The sequence below is a fragment of the Panthera pardus genome, unplaced genomic scaffold (assembly GCF_024362965.1).
Source record: "Panthera pardus isolate Hobbes unplaced genomic scaffold, ASM2436296v1 HiC_scaffold_18, whole genome shotgun sequence".
NCBI classification, from domain to species: Eukaryota; Metazoa; Chordata; class Mammalia; order Carnivora; family Felidae; genus Panthera; species Panthera pardus.
Window position 1 is genome coordinate 26473143 of NW_026526743.1, and position 21816 is coordinate 26494958.

The window sequence follows — 21816 nt, forward strand, 5'->3', positions numbered from 1 at the left end:
GTGTTTGTCTGTTCATTGATGTATCTGTGAATCTAGTGTACAGTGCTCAGCATACAGTGGATGCTTAATAAATATTTGATGGAGGAGTGCCTGGGTGGCTCAGTAGGTTAAGCATCCAACTTCAGCTCAGGTCATGATCTCATGGTTCATGGGTTTGAGACCTGTGTCATGCTCTGTGCTGACAGCTCAGAGAGTGGAGCCTGCTTCAGATTCTGTGTCTCCCTCTCTCTCTGCCCCTTTCCCCACTCATGCTCTTCTGTCTCACTCAAAAATAAATAAACATTAAAACATTTAAAAATAATAAATAAATGTTTTGATAGATAAATAAACGATGTAGATGTAGAGTCTTTCAAAGAAGGAGCCAGGAAAGCCACAAAGTCACTAAAGACCTCACATTTAGAGTCCTGATGCTTTCCCAGGTGGGGTGACACATCCATCACAGGAATATAATCATAGGATTAAAAGAAAGTATTCATCAAACAAGCAATTTAAACATGGACCTATTCCCACTGCAGTTTCTATAGTGCAGTGTGAATTTGTTTAAAAAGAAAAATCCGTGGGGCACCTGGATGGCTCAGTCGGTTAAGTGTCCAATTCTTGATTTTGGCTCAGGGCCATGATCTCTTGGTTTGTGAGTTCAAGCCCCAAGATGGGCTCTGCAACAACAGCGCAGAGCCTGCTTGGGATTCTCTTTCCCTCTCCCTCTGCCCCTACCCTGCTCACACATGCTCTCTCTCTTTCTCAGAATAAATAAACTTTTTTTAAAAAGATAAATTCAGTGATTATGTGAATAGAATACCAATTTTGTGTGTTATTCTTGTTATGGGGGCAGGAGTATATGTGTGCAAGTTAAAAGCATTAAACATAAGTGTCTGAGATATTTATCACAAAGTTTATCAGAAGGTTTTTAAATTTCTTTGTTAAAACACTAAGAGCCTCAAAAAATCTAACCCAGCCATTCAGGGTCTCTGCAAACTGCCTAATTTCAGTTTAAAACTGCCAGGGTTCTCTGTCCGATGATTCAAAAAAATCCTGAGCATATTCTAATAGAGTGGGATAAACCTCACAACCATCTTCATAGGATTCTGTATAATTAGGAGTATAACTTGATGGGTAAAATTCGGAGCGTTCACAGACAGCATACAGCAGCCAAATGGTCTCTCGAAAACATAAACTGGAAAAGTTATTCTGCAACTTGGAACTGCCAGTGGCTTATGTCAGGCTTAGAGTAAGACCTTGACTTCTTTCTAGACTCCCTAATGAATCTTTTTCCTCTTACATTGCCCTCCTGACCCTGCCCACTTCTGTTATCCATACCACAAACCCTCACTCTCAATGAATTTCAGGAGAAGGTTCTGCAAATATCCAAAATTCATTCCAGCCACAAAGTCTTTGTGTTGCTTCTTTGGCCTTGAAACAGCACCCCCTGGACCCTCACCCCCTGAGGTTTGCATTGCTACGTCTCCAAGCATGGGGCCCAGTTGAAATGTCATCTGTCCAGAAAGCCCTTCTCTAACCATCTAAAGGATTTATCACCATCCGAAATTATTCTCCTTGCTTATTGTTTGTTTCCCTCACTAGAAGTTCAACTCCATGAAAACAGTAACCTTGTCTGTCTTATTCACTGATGTATCCCCAGCACCTAAAGTAGCATCTAGTACCTGGTAGGTATTCTAATATTGCTTAGTGAGTGTATGAAAGAAGGTAGGATAATGTCAAAGAAAGAGCTGTGGGCAGGAGTGTTCAAGTTCCTGCATTTCTGTCTCCACCATAGCAGCCTGTACACCTGCCTTCTCCTTTCCCTTATCTGCGGCATACACAGAAACATACAGTTCCACCTGCCCTGTATCACACTCAGCCTTCTATGGGGCTGTCCCCTGGCCAAGAGATGCGTGAGGGTATAAACTTGTCTTATGTCATACTCTCCACAGTTAGCCCAGGGCCTTGCACTTAGCAGTTCCTCTGTGAATGTTTGTTGATTTGAATGAAATTTCAATTCTCTCTTGGATTCTAAGAGCAGTGCTGGACTTCATAGTCAGGGAAAATTTTCCATCTGCAACCTACAGCCAAACCCAAGTAAAATCCCAACATGAAGAGGCTCCTAATGGCCAAATTTGAAACAATTCAAGCAATGAAACACATGATACTACTGGGTTATAACCCATTAAAAAAATCCATGAACTCCTACTAACATAAAAAAATTGAATAGGTAAATAATGAGGGAGATGTGCAGCTTTTTCTTACAGAATTCCAATTAATACACATAATATTAACTCCCCACAACATATTTATTACTTATAAAGAGAAAAATGCTAACTTACAACAGGGAAACCTGGCAGATATCACCATTACCAGGTAATCAAAGTTAAAATCACCATTAATAATACATTTCAATCATCATGTATCACCAAGAAGGCCACATCTCTTCTGTAGTCTTTCTGCAAAAACAAGTATAATGTTGATCCCAAGAAAACATCAGATAAACCCCAATTGAGGGACATTCTATAAAATAATGGACCAATGCTGTTTAAAAGTATCACGGTTTTAAAAGAAAAAAGAAATATATATAGATAGATAGATATAGATATCTATCTATCTATCTATATATATATGTGTATATATATACATATATATATGTGTATATATATATGTGTATATATATAGATAGATAGATAGATGGATATATCTATCTATATATACACACACATTTAAGGAGACATCACAACTAAATGAAAAGTGATTTTTCTGGGATCCTGGACCAGAAAAAGGACATAAGTGATAAAACTAGCAAAATTTGGATAAGCTTTACTCATTAGATAACAGTGATGTTAATTTTCTGATTATTATAATTGAACGGTGGGAACTTTTTATTGCAACGTTTAAAAAAATCTAATATCAATTCGAATGAAACATTAAAAACATTTCAAGTAGGTACAATTTAAACACGATCTTCTCTCTAGCTTCAACACCGGGGACAGCCCTGTGGCTGAGCCTCAGGAGAGACTGTTAGAGCAAGCCTGGAGAACGAGGGTCTCACGCGGCTGGAGTGCGCCTCTCTTTGTACACTTACAGCGCGCACCCGCCGAGCGACTCCGGGAGGGGGCGGTGCGATGCTGCGGGGTTTGAGCCCGGGGGCGGGCCGTAGGGCGGAGCCGGAAGCAGCGGCGCGCAGGCGCGCCGACGGCTGGGAGCTTTGGTTGGGGTGGTGGGGCTAGTGCCGGTTGCCGTGTCCTGCTCCCTTTGACGCCCCCCCTAGCGCGAATAGCCGTCGCCATGTCGTCGGTGAGCCCTATCCAGATCCCCAGCCGCCTCCCGCTGCTGCTCACCCACGAGGGCGTGCTGCTGCCCGGCTCCACCATGCGCACCAGCGTGGACTCGGCCCGCAACCTGCAGCTGGTGCGGAGCCGCCTGCTCAAGGGCACGTCCTTGCAGAGTACTATCCTGGGGGTCATCCCCAACACGCCCGACCCGGCCAGCGACGCGCAGGACCTGCCGCCGCTGCACAGGTAGGCCCGGCTGCCTCCCGCGGTGGCGGCAGCGGGCGGCGTGGCCTCCTCTCTGGACTCCGGCTCAGGCCCGGTCCGGCCTCGGGGCGCAGGGGCAGCCTTCGCGGTTTAGTCTATCTCTTCAGTCACCTCCCATGTGAAATGGGGATGACAGATGTCTGACCCATGAAGTAGTGAAAACTATGCAATTAGCTGCCACTGTTAATTTAGGTTCTCCCCTTCGCCCCCCAGATCCTCAGACTCCTAAGCCTCTTAAAGACTCTTAACTCCTAAGACTCTTAACTTTCCGGGCCCCCTCCTCTTATCCTTCCCTCCCTTACTCCCCGTCGTTTTTGTTGGTGGTGGTGGTGGGTTTTTTGTTTTTTTGTTGTTGTTTTTTTGCCCTCTTAAGTGAGACACTTGGTACTCCACACGCTTTCTCTTTTTCCTGTGCTATCGTAAATTGCACTACCCTTTTCATTGATTTTGGGGTACCTCTCTTCCACACTATTTGTCTGCCTCTTGTCTTTTCCCCTCAATTCCTACCCACGTTTTCCCTTGTCTGCCTTTCTGAAACTTTCTCATATTCTCATAGCTTCTCATTTCGGACACCCCAGCCTTGCCACTAGATTGCCCTACACCATGGCCTTAGTTGTGTGACTTTGTGTTTTTGTTTTTTTAATTGTGTGACTATGACACACAACCTGTGCCTATTTCTTCCTCTGTATTTTGGAAACTAACAGCATTCATTTCTTGGGTGTGTTATGAATACTAAATGAAATAACCTTTGTGCCATGCTTGATAGTAGTCCAGTACTATAGCCACTAAACACATGTGACTAGAGAGCACTTGAAATGTGGCTCGTCCAAATTGAGATACTAGAGTGACCAATTGTCCCGGTTTGTTGAGGACTGAACTAGTTCCAGCAGTGAAAGTCCTGTCTCCCAGGAAACACCTTGAGTCCCAGATAAACCAGTATGATTGTGTGATTAGTCACCACAGATGTGCTTTAAATATACAGTACACACTAGAGTTTGAAAACTTAGTATGGAAAATGTTTCGCTGACTAATACATTTTACATCAATTAAATGTTAGAATGGTAGCATTTTAGCTGTTTGGGGTTAAATAAAATTTAGTATTTCACCCATTTCTTTTTACTTTTTAATGTGGCTACTAAAATTACATATGTGGCTCATACTATATTTCTATTGGATAATGCTGGGATATAGTATATGCTCAACAAATGCTATTCTCTTTAAACATACCTCCCCAGCCCCTGCCTCCTATCCTTAACTCTGCTTGAGATGTTTTTAATTTAGAGCCCTTGTTTACCTACTTGCAGTTACTCCTTTTTAAAGTTAGGGATTGCAGACTGAACGATTTTGAGAGTGTTAGGAATGCCTTATTTTTATCTAAAACCTTTTGACTATATATATTTTTAAAAGGAGAGTCCATAACTGTCTGCATCTCTGAAAGGAGACTGCTATCTCTCCCCTCCCAAAACAAAGCAAAACAAATGAACAAAAAACCTGTAAACAGTCTCTTATTAGCCCATATTGTAAAAACCTTGCATTTCTCAAGCACCAAAAACATTTTGGCTTCCATCTGATCTGCTGCTTTGGTTATTGCTTGCACGGAGTTGGATACTTTTCAAGTTTCATTAAACTCTGATAAATTGTGTTGGATTCTATTTTCCCTACATATGACCCCATCCTTAAACCTGTGGTTATACCACAATTTTTGCTTTCTCTGCCCAGGCAATTTGATTGCTTGTTGAGGCAAGTGTGCTCATGATTAGATTTTTTTGTTTTATTTCTGTACATATGTATGGTGATTACCCATGGGTACACTGAATTTCAAAAGTAGATTTAGTCATATTTTAGGTTGTTGGTATATTCTGGGAAGATTTTGGATGTTTTTAAATTTCTTTTATGTAAATCCCTCCAAAACATCAATAACTAAATTTTCCTGCTTGGAAGTAATCATTAACATATTCAGATGATATGTAATATGATCCTTGATGTTCAAATTGCTGCCTTTGTTTTAAATTAATAGCAGTATTGTTTTATTTACATTATAAAACATACACTGAAGATTCTTCCTAGAATTCTAGCATTATAAGGACCATCTTGTTATCCTAAAAATACTGTTTGCTACTTGAAAAATCTATCTAGAAAGATTGTACTGCATTCCTTAGCATTAGCCTCCAAGGTCTTTTTTCTCTAATATGACTTTTCAACACTCTTTAAAAATTTTTAAAAGCCTCACTAGTGCAAATAATTGAGTTACCCATAACATTACTGTTTCAATACATAAATCTGTCCTTCCTCAGTTACCTGCTTTTCCAGATGTTAGTAGTACTCAAAGGGGAGGCCAGGTGCTCTACTCCTGTCTCTTGTTTCCTTGAGACCATCCAGGTGACATTGCCTCAGTCTTCAAGGAGCAGCAGAAATAATTTGTTCCCCTGTGTTCCTTGTCACACAAAGTAGCAGAGCCAGATGTTGACTTACCTGAACAACTTCCTTTACTGTTTTGAACAGGACAGTCCCTTTCTATATGTTAGTATGTGGGCATGTTACCTGACACAGGAGCCTTTTTAAAGGAGGAGCTTTGGATTATCCATACAGCTTAGAATTTGGCTCTTACGCCACCTCAGGGCACCCTGCTTGACTGAACTTGAGTGAGCCATTGTTTCCTTAGTGAAGATGGATTATAACTTAGCACTACCTATACGCTGTCCTTTCATGCATTTCAAGATGGTCATCCAGTTTTCTTCCAGCCTTACATTCTTCAGGATATGTGACTTCACTTCCTCAGAGTGCTGATTTCTCAGTCCCTCTTCATTTTTTGGCTTCTTCCTCTGAGACTGCAAATTAGTTTCACTGGCATTTGTCTCACAAGAAATAAATTCTTTTATATATAGCAGATGTACATTTTCTTATTTTGGGTCAACTCTTTGTCCAGGCATTACTCCTATTTTTATCTGTTAGCATTCTTAGGTATTTAGGAAATATTACCTGATGATCCTAACATTTTAAAATTTAATCTTTTATGTTAGCAAGTATGTAATGGATAGCTCCACTTAGATTTTCCTAATCTGCAGTTATTCTTTTTAAGGAAAGTGTCTATAAGTGGCGTTTCTTAAATTCAGAAATGAAGTTCTTAATTTACCTTTTTTAAGTAATCTCTGTGCCCAGTGTGGGGACTTGAACTCACAACCCTGAGATCAAGAGTCACATGCTCTGTTGACTAAGCCAGCCAGGCACCCCCCAGAAACGAAGTTTTAATAAAGGAGTGAAAACCAAAAGTCCTGTAGCAACAGAAGTCTCATCTGTTGTAGAACTTGGAGCTATCCTAATAGACTTCTTGTTTTTAAATTATTAATCATGATGATGAGTTTTGCCCAAAATTAACAAATATTCAAGATTATAAGTAGGGTGAAGACAAGCGAAAACTAGAAAGATGTCCCAGTTGTTCTTTCCCAAAGAAGTATAACTTTTGATTCCAGAGTTTTGGTAGAAATGCTTACCTTGATGAATCAAGGGTAATTAAGATGTAAACAGGAGATATTAAATAATAGCTGTGCTTTCCAGTATCTTACCTACTTAGAAGCTATGTTAATAAATATTTATTTGTGCTTATAATTGGTACAAATTTACATTGTCCATTGTGGTGCTTAAAGTAAAATTTGTCTTAAAACCTAATTCAGGCCCCCTATGCAGTGTTGCCTATGCAGTATCTTTGTAATCATGGATAATTAATCTGTTTACCCTTTTGAATCTCCGTTACTAATTTATAATAAGGAAATAATGCTACCTTCTTCACAATAGTGAAAGGCAGTATATAATGAGATAATACTTATGAAAGGCTACAGAGCAATAAAGCTGTATGTTGGAGGTATTATTTTTCCCCAAATAGGTGTAGTTTTATATGTAAATTTCACAAATGGAGATTGGGGGAGAAGGGAGAGGAGGCCCCATATTCTTTCAACATGGCCAGAACTAAACAAGTGTCATTACAGAAAAAGATTTGGAAGATTGAAGATTCCAATAAAGATGGAGAGCTTTAAAGTAAAAAAAAAAAAGAAAAAAGAAAAGAAAGTGGTTGGCATATAAACCAGAGTTTGGGTATTTACACAGTATACTCATCTTAGAAAACTGTAGTGCTGCTTTTAGGTTTTCCCACCACTACAGTTGATAGTTCTCAAATATTTTTGGAACTCTTAAATTATCTAAGTCCGTTTTCAAAGTACATAAATCATACCCATCCTAATCAGACTTTGTTTGGATGAAAACAATATTTTACAACTCTGAAAGGAGGTCCCAGTTAGGACTTTCAAAAATTCTTTGAACTATAAAATATCACAGTAATTAAAGTGTGGATTTACAGAGCTACTACCTAAAGGGAAGGAACACTACTCATTTGAATGTATGAAAATCAGAATGTTGCCTTTTGGTCAAGCCTAATAAAGCAAATATTAATAGAAGAACTAGAATATTTAGAAAGATGACTGACTTAATTCAAAGCCTGTTATCATAGTAGGAAAATATTAGATTAAATATTTTATTTACTTATTACCTATATATGATTAAACTATTGCCCGAATACAATAAAACTTGTCTAAAATAACATTAAACATGGTCCTTTTTCACAAGAGCTTTCCACCCAAAATGTCTTTCACCAGGTACTCTTTCTAGCCACCTATCATTTCACAGATCATGTTTTTTCTTTAAAAAGGGTACATTCTAGTCAGCTATAAGTGATTTAAAGTAAAACCCAATTAACGAATGTAAAACCTTTATATATTTTATCTCATTAGGAGGAGAGGCATTGTATAAATCCAACTCGATCTCTTTTCAGTTTGAAACATCTTCCTTTCACAGTTAATAAAAGTATTCTGCTTGCTTTGTAAGAAAACTCATTTTTAGTCTCACTTTAACCAAGGACATGGCTCAAATAATGAAAATTTATCTCCTAATCTGAACGTTTGGACTTGTCTCATATCACTTTGGGTTCTCCTTGGTTTCCAGTTTGCAAAGTCCTTAGGCCAGGGATCCAGTTTGTTTGTTGTCTGTTAATGTTGCTGGCAGACAGAACTGTGACCTCTCTGCATTGCGCAAGCATTGATGGTCGACATCCGAAGGGAATTGTAGTTTTGGTCTCTGATCAGTTCAGGTATTGCTAACTTTCTCAGGCAATCTGAGTTGGTTTTCAGGAAGTGGGAGGTATAGCCTACTACCATTAATGACTGAAGAAAAGCAGCCACAACACAAATAAAACAATAGGGACTTGCCAGATTATCTCAGGTTTTTTTAAAGTATATCATATTTTTTCTTCCCACCAAATTATCTTCCTGATTTTTTGGCTTTGGATACCATTTGAATCAGTTTTTATCCATGTACACATGATATGACTGAAAGGGTGAAGGAAAGTTGGACATCACTCAAAATAAACTGAATGGCAGAGGGAAGCCAAAAGTTCCACATAGTCTATGGAATGAATAATTTATAAGGAAGTAGTCAAGAATAAATAGTGTATAGAAGTAAGCAAATTCACTGAAATATTCACACTGTATTTGTGTGTGATTCAGTGTGTTTGAGATGGGCAGTTGCGATATTCCAGGATTACCATTTCCCCAGGGTGTTGGGAGTTCTAGTCACCTTACTTCGTTTCTTTTCTGAAATTGCAACCCTTCCTGTGGCTGAGGGGAGAAGATATAATTTTAGTTTGGGATTTAGATGTGTCTTCTGAATGTGGAGCTTTGTATTTTGTATAATTTTGGCTTAGTTTGGGTGAGACTTCCTTCCATGAATTAAGGTTATATGTGACTTGGTCAGAATTCTATGTTCTGATAAGGAGCTAAGACTTAAATAGAACTTTTTTAGTTAGTATTAGATGGGGTGTTTACCACTTAGGTTTAGGTTTATAACTTTAATCATTCATGACAGTGTGTGCCCTCTAATATTTAGTCCCCACGTTTAGAAATTTCATATTCATGGGCATAGATGTGAATTCTCAGATTTGGTGACAGTTTGTGATAAGGTAGATAAGTGGAAGTTTCAGTAATTGATTCTGTAAAAAAACCTGGCTTGATGTTGTTAGCAAAACTGGTTATTAGAACAGATTTCTTAGGTTGGTTTAACATCATGCTGTTTACATTTCAGTCTGTTTAAAATGCTAGTATTCTGGTATAATATTGCCTCATTCCTAGCAAAATGAATTTAAGCTATGTAATTGTCAACTACTTTTACATTTTTATTTTTAGGAATTTCTACCTAATCTTAAAGGAGGTAGTAATTAGAATGAGATGGCCTGCTTTGCCCCCCCTGCTCATGGTAATGACTTCATAGACCATGTACTGGATGCTAAATTAGAGAAATAATTCATTTCCACTTCAGATGTTCTTTGTTCTTTAAAGGATTTCTCAACAAAGGCAACCTTTTGAGGCAAGTGTCAGTTTTACCACACTGAACATTTGTAATGCTGCTGTTTTGTGTGTTTTTCAGGATTGGGACGGCTGCCCTGGTGGTTCAGGTTGTAGGCAGCAACTGGCCCAAGCCCCACTATACTTTGCTGATTACAGGCCTGTGCCGTTTCCAGATTGTGCAGGTCTTGAAGGAGAAGCCATATCCTGTTGCTGAAGTGGAACAGTTGGACCGGCTTGAGGAATTTCCCAACACCTGTAAAACTAGGGAGGAGCTAGGAGAACTATCAGAACAGTTTTACAAATATGCAGTACAGGTGAGTTGCTTTTAGTTTTTTCCTTAAAACTCCATTTTCTTCAATTCCTTTGCTGCCCTAAGACATGATGAATCTGTTGAGTGGTTGCAGTTTTAGGGCAGCATATGTTTAAATGCTTTAGTAATATAATATATTGATTTCAATTTGCTTGTGTCTGTGATTGTACCTAAATCATTCTAGGAAATACTAGCCAACCCTGTCTATTTTTTCAAAGAGTATTTCTAGAGCTTTCCTTATAACTTGAAGTATCTCCAAACCAGATGGTTCTTAAATCTAAATAATGCTAAAAATTAAAATATTGCACAAAAGCTATTTGTCACAAGAACATCTAGGTAGCAAATTATATAAGTGTTGGCTCAGAAGTCAAGGCCACACTGAGATTGGCAGTAACTATGGAAGATGAAGTCTATGGTAGACTGATTTCTAAAATGGTTCAAGCCTTGATTAACTAGAATGCTGGAAGGCAAGCACATATTAGGGGTGCATTAAATATTTGACTTTTTAATTCTAGGTTTGAGTGTTTTGGTTAACTTTCAGTTGAACAGAAAGCTCCTCCCCTCACCCCATTTTATTTGGAACCTTACTGAAATATATCATAAAATGTAGTCTTCTACTTTCTGTTGATGTCATCTAGTGGCTGTTACTGGCTCTGTGAGGATCAGGCAGAGTCTAAAGGTCTTAGTCATTGAAAAGACTGTGCTCACAGTGTCTGGCATTTGTACCTGAAGTGGCATTTGAAGCAACACACTTTTAGTATGGTGCACAATAGGAAGATAAAAAACTTGAAGCTATAATTTCTATGAGGACTGAAAGGTAGAACCTACTCTGAACAAAGAAACTTCATTTTGAAGACTGGAATAAGTGATTATGCCAGCTAAGAAGGAGATGGAGGGAGAAAAGAGTGTGGAAATTCCTCAAAAAATTAAAAATAGAACTACCCTGTGACCCAGCAATTATACTACTAGGAATTTATCCAAAGGATACAAAAATGCTGATTCAAAGGGGCACATGCACCCCAATGTTTATAGCAGCGCTATCAACAATAGGCAAATTATGGAAAGAGCCCAAATGTCCATCAACTGATGAATGGATTAAGATGTGGTATACATACACAATGGAATACTACTTGGCAATGAAAAACAATGAAATCTTGCCATTTGTAACAAAGTGGATGGAACTGGAGGGTATTATACTAAGCAAAATAAGTCAGAGAAAGACGTATGATTTCAGTCCTGTGTGGAATCTGAGAAACTTAACAGATGAACATTGGGAAGGGAAAGAAAAATAAGATAAAAACAAAGAGGGAGGCAAACCATAAGAGACTCTTAAATACAGAAATAAACTGAGGGTTGATGGAAGGAGGTGGGTTAAATGGGTGATGGGCATTAAGGAGGGCACTTTTTGGGATGAGCACTGGGTGTCATATATAAGAGATGAGTCACTGGGTTCTATTCCTGAAAGACTATACTGAATGTTAACTAACCTGATAATGAAAAAAAAGGAAGGAGGTAGAGGGAGAAACAATTTTTTTTTTTTTTCTGGGTTATACTCCCTGAGTCTTCGTTCTTCTGTTAGACACAGCTTCATAGAGATTGTATTTTGCTTTTTACTTCTCCTCACTTTGAATCAACAGAAAAAATTTAGACAGGTTAAGATTTATAATGACATTAAAGGAATTTTTAGAGAGAAACATCATAATTTTACTGCTATCCTGCATCTAGTTTAATTTTTGGCTTGTCTTCTGATCTCAGTCCAAATTAAGTCATGTTGTGTTTTCCTGTCCATGTCTAATTTTCATATTAAGTATGTTTATAAATTTCATTGAGTTAGGGTATCATAATTTTATCCTTCCTCTTTTTAGACATTGAGGTTGCTTCCAATTAATACTTTTCTTTCATCTCCTACATTTCCTTTTATAGCCGTCCTTGGTAGACTTCTTCAATAACTTCCTGACCAGTCTCGTTCTGGTTTTTTTTTTTTTTTCTCTGACCCATCAGTTCTACGAAGTTTTGGACCTACCTTTCCCCTGAAAAAAAAAGACTTTAATGAGTATGGGATAAAGTTTAAATTTCTTAGGATAACATTAAAGGTCTTCCTAATTCTATTTAATCCCATTTTAACCATCTTCTAGTCACACTGTTCATCAGAGAGCTTCACAGTTTTTTGTTTCATGTCCCTTCTGTTCTCTCTGCTGGGAGTGCTCTTCCTTTACTGAATTTTCAGATTTTATGCTTTCCCAACTCCTGTGGGCTCTTAGTGTTCCTTTGCCTGTGCTTCCACAGTCCTTTATATGATGCTTATCACATTGTATTGAAATTTATCTTCTAGGTCTGTTTCCCCTACCAAACTCGAATTCATCCCTGCTGTAGCCATCCCATACTGAGCAGTACATTGTGTCTAACAAGTAGTTTGTGCTCAGTAAGTGCTTGCAAAATAAGTTTTAACTTTTATTTTCTTAAGATGAATTCTTAGGAGAAAGGGTCTTTAAATTTTATTATCTACTTCTCCCACCTGAATAACTTCATCATAACTGTGCTTTCATTCCCTTGATTCTAGGCAGGTTCTTAAATTACGGTGCCTTTAGAAAGATTTGATTCTACTGGCCTAAGAAATCTTACCAGAGTTATTACTAAATGAGGATTTGGCATGTCATCTGTGAATTAGCCACTATGGGCTAAGTTTTGCTGCATAAAGTACTCGAAAATCTCAGCATACAATATTACAAAGGTATATTTCTCACTCATGCTTTATGCCTAAAACTAGAGCATGTGGTGATCTACCTGTTAGAGTCACTGAGGGACTCAAGAGGGGTAGACATTCATCTCAAAACATGCTGAGGCTGGAAAAGGAAATGTGGCAGATCTCTCAATGGTTTTAAATGCTTCTGCCCAGAAGGAGCTGTCACTCCCTCCCCCCCCCCCCCCCCATTTCATGGATCAAGGCAAGACTCATAGCCTCATTTGTATTCAGAGGAGGTGAGAGAGTAGTCCTGCCACGTACCCAGAAGAAAAGTGGAATTTTTGTCAGTAACCTAATGATTTCTTTCAAGGATATACCCTGGAAGTTGTTTTTATAAAAACCATTCACAGTCAGTGCTCAGATTCTGCTTAATCCAAGTGTTCTACTAAAAAACAGTATTTCAGCTGGTTAGCATAATAGCATCAGCTATGTTAAATTTCCGGAATTTGATAATTACACTGTGATTATGTAAGAGAATGCCCTTGTTCTTAAGAACAAGGGTCATGATGTCTGCCACTTACTTTAAAATGTTCAGTGGAGCGCCTGTGTGGCTCAATTGGTTGGATGTCTGGCTTTGGCTCAGGTCATGATCTCAGTTCAAGCTGGGCTCTGTGCTGACAGCTCAGAACCTGGAACCTGTTTCGGATTCTGTGTCTCTCTCTCTATCCCTCCTTTGCTTGTGCATACATACCCTCTCAAAAACAAATAAATGTTTAAAACAAGTAAATAAAATGTTCAGCAAAAATGTGTGTGTGTGCATACGCTTAGAGAGAAAAAGGATAGTTTATTGTACTATTGTAAATTTTCTGTAGATTTTTATTTTTTTCAAAATAAAAATAAAATCACAAATTTGCAAAACCTTTTAAACATTTGTATTATACACATTTGAGGGCCATTTTTGCTTTTCAGTTCTGATTGATATTTTGAATGTACTTCTCTCTTTTCCTCTGAGGCCAGTAAAATGCCTAGATTTCTAGTAATCAGTTTTCAAAAACAAAGACTCTGAGGCCTGAACATTAAACCTATATAGCAACTTGACATTTTAAATTCACAAATAATACCAAATTTCATTAAAAAGACTTCTTTTTCCTTGTAGTTGGTGGAAATGTTGGATATGTCTGTCCCTGCAGTTGCTAAATTGAGACGCCTTTTAGATAGTCTTCCAAGGGAAGCATTACCAGACATTCTGACCTCAATTATTCGAACAAGCAACAAAGAGAAGCTCCAGGTACAGTATTCCCTTCTTTAATACTAAGTTGTTTTGTCCCTTTTTATTCAAGACAATAAAATTTGACCTTCAGTAAGAGATACTGGAGATTCACAGTAGTTGAAATGTTCTTATCCTAAAATTGACTTTTACTGATTGCTTTATATTTTTATATACTCAAGCAAGTCTTTTATTCACATTGTCAGTACTAGTAGTTTGTTAATTTATGGAAGAAGTTAAAGTGAAGAATAATTTTTAAAAATGGTAAATATATATTTTGTCTGTTTTTAAACATGTGGAGCTGTGACCTTTTCTTTGTGAATTGCCTGCTTTATTAGAATTCTTCATGATGTTTCTTACACAAAGCATCCCTGTGATGCAGTATCTATGATTTTCAGTTTCTATTTCTTTAGAGTGAAATAAGTTGTAAAGACACTCATTCTGCACTCACTAGATTCTGCATTTCCCCCCAAAATTGTAAGTTTTCTTGCATACTTACTTTTATAGTATTTTTAAGCAGTCTGTTTTATTGAATCTTCCTAGAACATTTAAGTTAGTTTTATTGAAACGTCCTTTATTTTATCAATTTATGCATTTATGTCTTAACAGTTATATAGCAAATCTAGCAAATTATAATAGTGAGTGCACCAAACAAAAGTGTATACACACCTACTCTAAACACAAAAATTCAGTTCAACTGATAGGAGCAGAAGAGTGCTGGGGTACCAGAGAGTAAGCTGGCTGTGGACATCAGCAAGGATGTTTGGGGGAATGGAGAGTGTTAGTTACTCAGAGCATTAGCAGAGGTTGATTAAGAGTACTCGTGTTCTTTCATGAATGTAAAAATTTAATATTTTCAACCTAGAATCTGTTTAAACCTAATATGTAGACAACTATCTGGGTTTTAAGAGAATAATGCCAGAAAGAGTTCACATTAAATGTGTGTTTTGGGGTGCCCGGTGCCTTAGTTGGTTAAGTGTCTGAATCTTGATTTCAGCTCAGGTCATGATCTTAAAGTTTGTGAGTTTGAGCCACACATCAAACTCTGTGCTGATAGTGCGGAGTCTGCTTGGGATTCTCTCTCTCCCTTTTTGCCCCTCCCCACCTCAAAACAAATGAATAAACTTAAAAAATGTATGTCCTTGCTGTTGGAACAATACACATGGCCTCATTTTTAAATGAAAAGTCAAGATTCCTTTTTTTTTAGGATTCTAGTGATTTAATAGAATTAATCTTGGTGTGTTGGCCCTAACTTAGCTGTGAGTATTGATATTTGTCTTTCTTACTTAATAATTTAAGTCATGACTCTGACTGCCTTGTTTTGGGAGCTTGTGTTTCTGAGAGATTCTGCTAATCGACTCATGTCCCCTTAGATTTTAGATGCTGTGAGTCTAGAGGAGCGGTTCAAGATGACCATACCGCTGCTTGTCAGACAAATTGAAGGCCTGAAATTGCTTCAGAAAACCAGAAAACACAAGCAAGATGATGATAAGAGGGTAAATATGTCCTTTAATTGTTTCTTTGTGTTTCCGGTTGTTTTTATGTGATGTGAGATTCAGTTTTTTTGAAGTAAAAAAAAAAAAAATGGAATAAAGAAAGGAACAAAGAAAAAATTTCATTGTTTCTTAGCATCCAAGTTACGGATAGCATTTTGAATTTGGTGTGTGTTTCTAGTCCTCTTCCATGTCTGGATTTTGTTTTTAACATATTTTCTCATTTTCTGTTCTTGGTAAATTTGGGTAATCATTGAAAGGTATACTTTACTAAGCCATTTCTCTTTGCCAAACATTGTGTGTTGTTTCCAATGTTTTCTATATTTTAAAAGCTAAATAACTGATGAGTGTCTTTGAAAATAATTGGAGGGGGGAGTTGTACATCTTACATTTCTTTTTTTTTTTTTTAAAGTTTTTGTTTTAACTCCAGTTAATGTACAGTGTAATGGTAGCTTCAGGTGTACAATACAGTGATTCGCCGCCACTCCCATACAGTCCCCTGGGGCTCGTCACAACAAGTGCCCTCCTTAATCCCCATCACCTATTTCCCTCATCCCTCCCACCACCTCCCCCTTTTAACCATCATTTCAGAGTCTGTTTCTTGGTTTGCCTCTCTTTTTTCCCCTCCCTTTGTTTGTTTGTTTTGTTTCTTAAAGTCCACATATGAGTGAAATCGTATGGTATTTGTCTTTCTACGACTGATGTATTTCACTAAGCGTTGTACTCCCTAGGTCCATCCATGTCATTGCCAATGGCAAGATTTCATTCTTTGTTATGGCTGAGTAATACTCCATTGTGTGTGCGCGCATGTGTGTGTATACATATATATGTGTATACATGTATGTGCCTATGTATATATGTGTATGCATACACAAATTCTTGATCCATTCATTTGTGGATGGATACTTGGGCTGCTTCCATAATTTGGCTATTTTAAATAGTGATGCTTTAAACATCAGGGTGCATGTATCCCTTTGAATTATCCCTTTGAGTTAGTATTTTTGTATTCTTTGGGTAGATGCCTAGTAATATAGTTGCTGGATCTCAGGGTAGTTCTATGTTTAACTTTTTGCAGTACCTCCATACTGTTTCCACAGTGGCTGCACTGCACCAGTTTGCATTCCCACCAACAGTGCCTGAGGGTTCCTTTCTCTCCACATTCTCACCAATGGCTTGTTGTTTTTTGAGTTTTTGATTTTAGCTATTCTGATAGGTGTAGGGTGTTATCTCATTGGAGGTTTTTTGTTTTTGTTTTTGTTTTTGATTTTGTTTTTTTGTGTTCTCACACTTCACCTCCCTGGTGCGGCAGGCGAGATGGGCTGGTGGTATGCCCTCAGTGGACTGCAGAGTCCTCGGGATCCTACCTCAGCCAGGGAGCAGCACCGGCCATCACCTTCATTGCACTCTCATATAGTTTTGACTTGCGTTTACCTGTTGATCAGTGATGTTGAGCATCTTTCCATGTGTCTGTTGACCATCTGTATGTGTTTGTAGAAATGTCTATTCATGTTTCTGCCCATGTTTTAAGTGGATTATGTGTTTTGGGGGTTTTATAAGTTATTTTGGATAATAACCCTTTTTATTTATTTTTTATTACTATTTTTTTTAATGTTTATTTATTTTCAAGAGAGGGAGAGACAGAGAGTGAGCAGGGGATGGGCAGAGAGAGGAGTCACAGAATCCAAAGCAAGCTTCAGGCTCTGAGCTGTCAACAGAGCCTGATGCAGGGCTTGAACTCACGAGCTGTGAGGTTATGACCTGAGCTTAAGTTGGACACTTAACCAGCTGAGCCACCTATATGCCCCTGGGTAATAACCCTTTATCAGATATGTCATTTGCAAATACCTTCTCCCATTCCATAGGTTGCCTTTTAGTTTTGTTGATTGTTTCTTTCACTGTGCAGATTTTTATTTTGATGTAGTCCTAGTAGTTTATTTTTGCTTTTGTTTCTCTTGACTCAGGAAACATATCTAGAAAGAAGTTGCTACAGCAGATGTCAAAGAAGTTACTGCTGATTTTTATGATTTCAGGGTTCACATTTAGCTCTTTAATCCATTTTTAATTAATTTTTATATATGGTATAAGAAAGTGATCCAGTTTCATTCTTTCATATGTTGCTGTCCAGTTTTCTCAGTACCATTTTTTGAAGAGACTGTGTTTTTTTTCTATTATATAGCTTTTTCTGCTTTTTTGAAGATTAATTGACCATATGGTTATGGGTTCATGTCTGGTTTTGTGTTCTGTTCTATTGATCTATGTGTCTGTTTTTGTTCCAGTACCATAGTGTTTTGATTACTACTGCTTTGTAATATAACTTGAAGTCTGGAATTGTGATGCCTCCAGCTTCACTTTTCTTTTTCAAGATTGCTCTGGCTACTTAGAGTCTTTTGTGGTTCCATACAAATTTAAAATTGTTCTAGCTATGTGAAAACATGCTGTTGGTATTTTGATAGGGATTGTGTTAAATGTGTAGGTTGCTTTAGGTGGTATAGACATTTTAGCAATATTTGTTCTTCCAGTCCATGAGAATGGAATGTCTTTACATTTCTTTGTGTCATCTTCAATTTCTTTCATCAGTGTTTTATAGTTTTCAGAGTATAGGTCTTTTTACCTTTTTGGTTAGGTCTGTTTCTAGGTGTCTTACGGTTTTTGGTACAATTGTAAATGGAATTAATTCCTTAATTTCTCTTTCTGCTGCTTTATTTTTGGTGTATAGAAATGCAGCAGGTTTCTGTACATTGATTTTGTATCCTATGACTTCACCAAATTCATTCATGGTTCTAGTGGCTTTTTGGTAGAGTCTTTCAGTTTTTCTATGTATAATATCATGTCATCTGCAGATAGTGCAAGTTTTACTTCCTCCTTGCCAATTTAGATTCCTTTTATTTCTTTTTGTTGTCTGATTGCTGTGGCTAGGACTTCCAGTACTATATTGAATAAAAGTGGTGAGAGTGGACATCCCTGTCTTGTTCCTGACTGTAGAGGAAGAGCTCTCAGTTTTTCCCCATTGAGGATGATACTAGCTATTGGTTTTTCATGTATGGACTTAATTATGTTGAGGTATGTTCACTCCAGACCTACTTTGTTAAAAGATTTTATCACTAGTGGATGTTGTACTTTGACAAATGCCTTTTCTGCATCCACTGAAATGATCTATAACTTAAAAAAAATAGTATTAAGAATACTACAAAATTGTTTCCTAGGAGGACTGTATCACTATGTTTTACCATAATTTAGCTGACTTTTTTGCTTTTAACTTATAAAAATTTTTGTTTTCATTTAGTCCAACTATGTAAGTCTTTTTCTGTCTTCTAAGCTTAGAGTCCTCTATCCTCCAGTGATTTGACAAATACCCACTTTTAGTTTACCTTTTACTGATTTTTAACTCAACAGTATTATAAATAATTCTTCACTTCTCCATTGATTTGTGATACATTCATTATCATACATTACATTTATATGAGGTCTGTCTGAAGTCTACCTTGAGCTATCAGTTTTACTTTTGTTATGTGTGGGCAGAGTTAAGATCAAGAAAATATATTTGATGTGGACAAGAGTGGAAATGATGGTTCTCTGAAGGCTGTTGGAAAGTAAGTGAAAGGTTGAGAATAATGTTAGATTTGATGGTCATCAGCGCAGAAGTGTTCCTTCATCAGAAAGAATACATTATTGAGAAAGAAGGATTCCTCACCAATGGGACTAAGGAAAGGAGCAGAAAATAGGCTGGAGGAGAACGATGACAGAAACAGGAGTAGCCTGTCTGGTGTTTGTGTTTCAGGACATAATGGCATAATGCCGTTTAAAACAAAAAGCAGAAATGTGAATTATTTCTGGTTTGAGATCAGATCATTAATTTAGTTATCCATTTTGTGTAGAAAGACAAACCAGTGCACACTCTGTCTTGGCAGACACAGAGAACTGCAGCTTCTTATCAATTAAGTGTTACCGTTGCTTAAGGAGACAAGTGTTCAGAATTGCTCCAGAAAATGATCACACAGGTGACAGTTACTTGAAAATGTAGGAATCAGAGGGTGATATTTGGAGTTAAGCCTAAAACTTTCTCTGCCTATTCCCTTAAGAGTTGAAAGGCACTTTCTTGTAGCTGGGAAAAAAAACTGCACAAAAAAGTACTTTTGTTTCAATGATGAAAAAATTAATGTGCTTTTTAAAACTCTCATTTAAAATTTTTTTTATTTTCATTTAAAATTTCATTAAAAATATTTTGTCTATTATGTAGGCTAAAAGTATATATTTAATATTTTTGTTTTTATAAAGTTGTATTTTTATTTGTGTTTTTAATGTTTTATATTTGAATGTATTAAATAAGTAATAGTTTAAAAAATAAATTCCCAGGCTTTTAAATTAAATACCAGTGTATCATTTTGCTCCAGTGATGGCTGGTGTTTATTCATGATATTATTGAGTTGAGAATTTCAAAAGAGCATTTTAGAAGTTTTAAAATATGATATAGATCATGGAGAAAGAGAACACAAAATAAAACCATTTGACTTGGCACAGAAGATGGTTGTTGGATTTCAAAGCACAATTTCTCAACATAGTGGAGATAAAGGCCAAAGTACAAAATAGAGATTATGGAAGTAATTCATGAGGATGGGGAAGTAGTGGTCAAAGCCACTTGTTGGAAAAGCAGAACTTCTCAAGAAGGGATGTAAATAGTGTGTAGTTAACTGAAAGGGATATAGGTAAGATAAAGTATTTGAAAGGAGGAAGACTTTTCTGTGTATTGGAGACAAAGAGAACAGAGCCAATGGTGGAAACATTAAAGATGTTAGAAAGAAATTTTGTAATCTAGGAGGAAAAATGGAATTTATTCTGTTGCTGATTGGTAAGTAGTAATATAATCAAGAAAGTAGTGGCTATAATAGTAGCTCAAAGAAAAATAATTCCTAGATGTTTTCATTATTTCTAGTAGCCAGCTCTTGAATTTTTTCTTATATTGTAATATAAGCATATACTAAAGAATCACGTCCATTTTATGTTGATCCACTTTTTAAATTCTGCTGCTTCCATATGTGCTTGTGTCTCTTAGTTATCATTCTGAACTTAGTTCCTAAAGATGTAGACCCTAACCATAAAAATGTTATTCGGCACCAGTTATAATCTTGTGTGTAACTAGGTACCTCGTTTCCAATTTATTTTAACACACAGTTTTACTCTTCTACTTTCTACTTTAGGTTATAGCAATACGTCCTATTAGAAGGATTACACACATTCCAGGTGCCTTAGAAGATGAGGATGAGGATGAAGATCATGATGACATTGTCATGCTAGAGAAAAAAATACGAACATCCAGTATGCCAGAGCAGGCCCACAAAGTCTGTGTCAAAGAGATAAAAAGGTAAATTGAAGCTAAAAAGAAGCTATTCATTCATTGGCACTTTCATTTTGCTTATTAATAAATATTAAAAATTATTGGTCATGGAAACTTGAAACTGCTTCTTTGGATCACAAACTGAAAGCTGAGTTATTTGTTTTATATTCTTTGATCTTTCTCCTTTTCTTATATTTAGTATAGTCATAAACCACCACTCATTTTATCTTTCCTTTGTCAATTCTTATCTTTCATGGTTTTCCAAATTGTCAGATTAGAGCTGTGATCTGTAAAATCTTCAGGTTATCTCTCTTCATTCCTCAACTGGAAACTGTTTTTAAAGGATTCTTAATACTCCTGAATTAACATCAACTTCCCTAATCTTTTTCTCAGTGGCTGAGTGTTAAGTGGTACATCGCTTCCACCTCATATGCTGTCAATATGATCACTATTGTTAACCGCTTTTTCATTGTCTTAATATGGGCTGTGCTTTGTTCAGACACAGTGTTCAGTTGGCACTGTGCTCTTCACATGTCACTTTTTTCTTCTTTAGAAAGAAGATTGTAAACCCTAGAGGGCAGGGACTGTCAGTTTCTCTTTGCATAAGAAAGTACACAGAAACCTTGAGGACAGTATAGGGTACATGAATAATCTCAGGGGTAAATAGAAAACCAACTTTTTCCTTATGTACTTGAAACATAATTGTGTTGCATTTTCTTTTATTAGTGAATTATAATGAACCTAATTGAATGCTCAGTAACAAAAGATTGGACTCTGGGTTCACAGATAAGGAGATTAGTTGTAGTTGAAGGATATTT

At 37.0% G+C, this 21816-nt stretch overlaps 2 protein-coding genes across 4 annotated transcripts in view; one reads left to right on the forward strand and one right to left on the reverse strand.

Annotated features, from left to right (window-relative positions):
- The window catches only part of LOC109270976 (ATP-binding cassette sub-family C member 12), a 180974-nt gene extending 174985 nt beyond the window's left edge, over positions 1-5989 (reverse strand). For all 3 annotated transcript variants that reach the window (XM_053906072.1, XM_053906071.1, XM_053906070.1), the window contains exon 1: positions 5823-5989. The gene's annotated coding sequence lies outside the window, so the exon portion shown is untranslated. The remainder of the gene's footprint in view (positions 1-5822) is intronic.
- The window catches only part of LONP2 (lon peptidase 2, peroxisomal), a 102654-nt gene continuing 84002 nt past the window's right edge, over positions 3165-21816 (forward strand). The window contains exons 1-5 of the mRNA XM_019456016.2: positions 3165-3506; positions 9993-10227; positions 14063-14194; positions 15547-15669; positions 20862-21025. Of these exons, the coding sequence (XP_019311561.1) occupies positions 3274-3506; positions 9993-10227; positions 14063-14194; positions 15547-15669; positions 20862-21025 (887 nt within the window). The 5' untranslated portion in view covers positions 3165-3273. The remainder of the gene's footprint in view (positions 3507-9992; positions 10228-14062; positions 14195-15546; positions 15670-20861; positions 21026-21816) is intronic.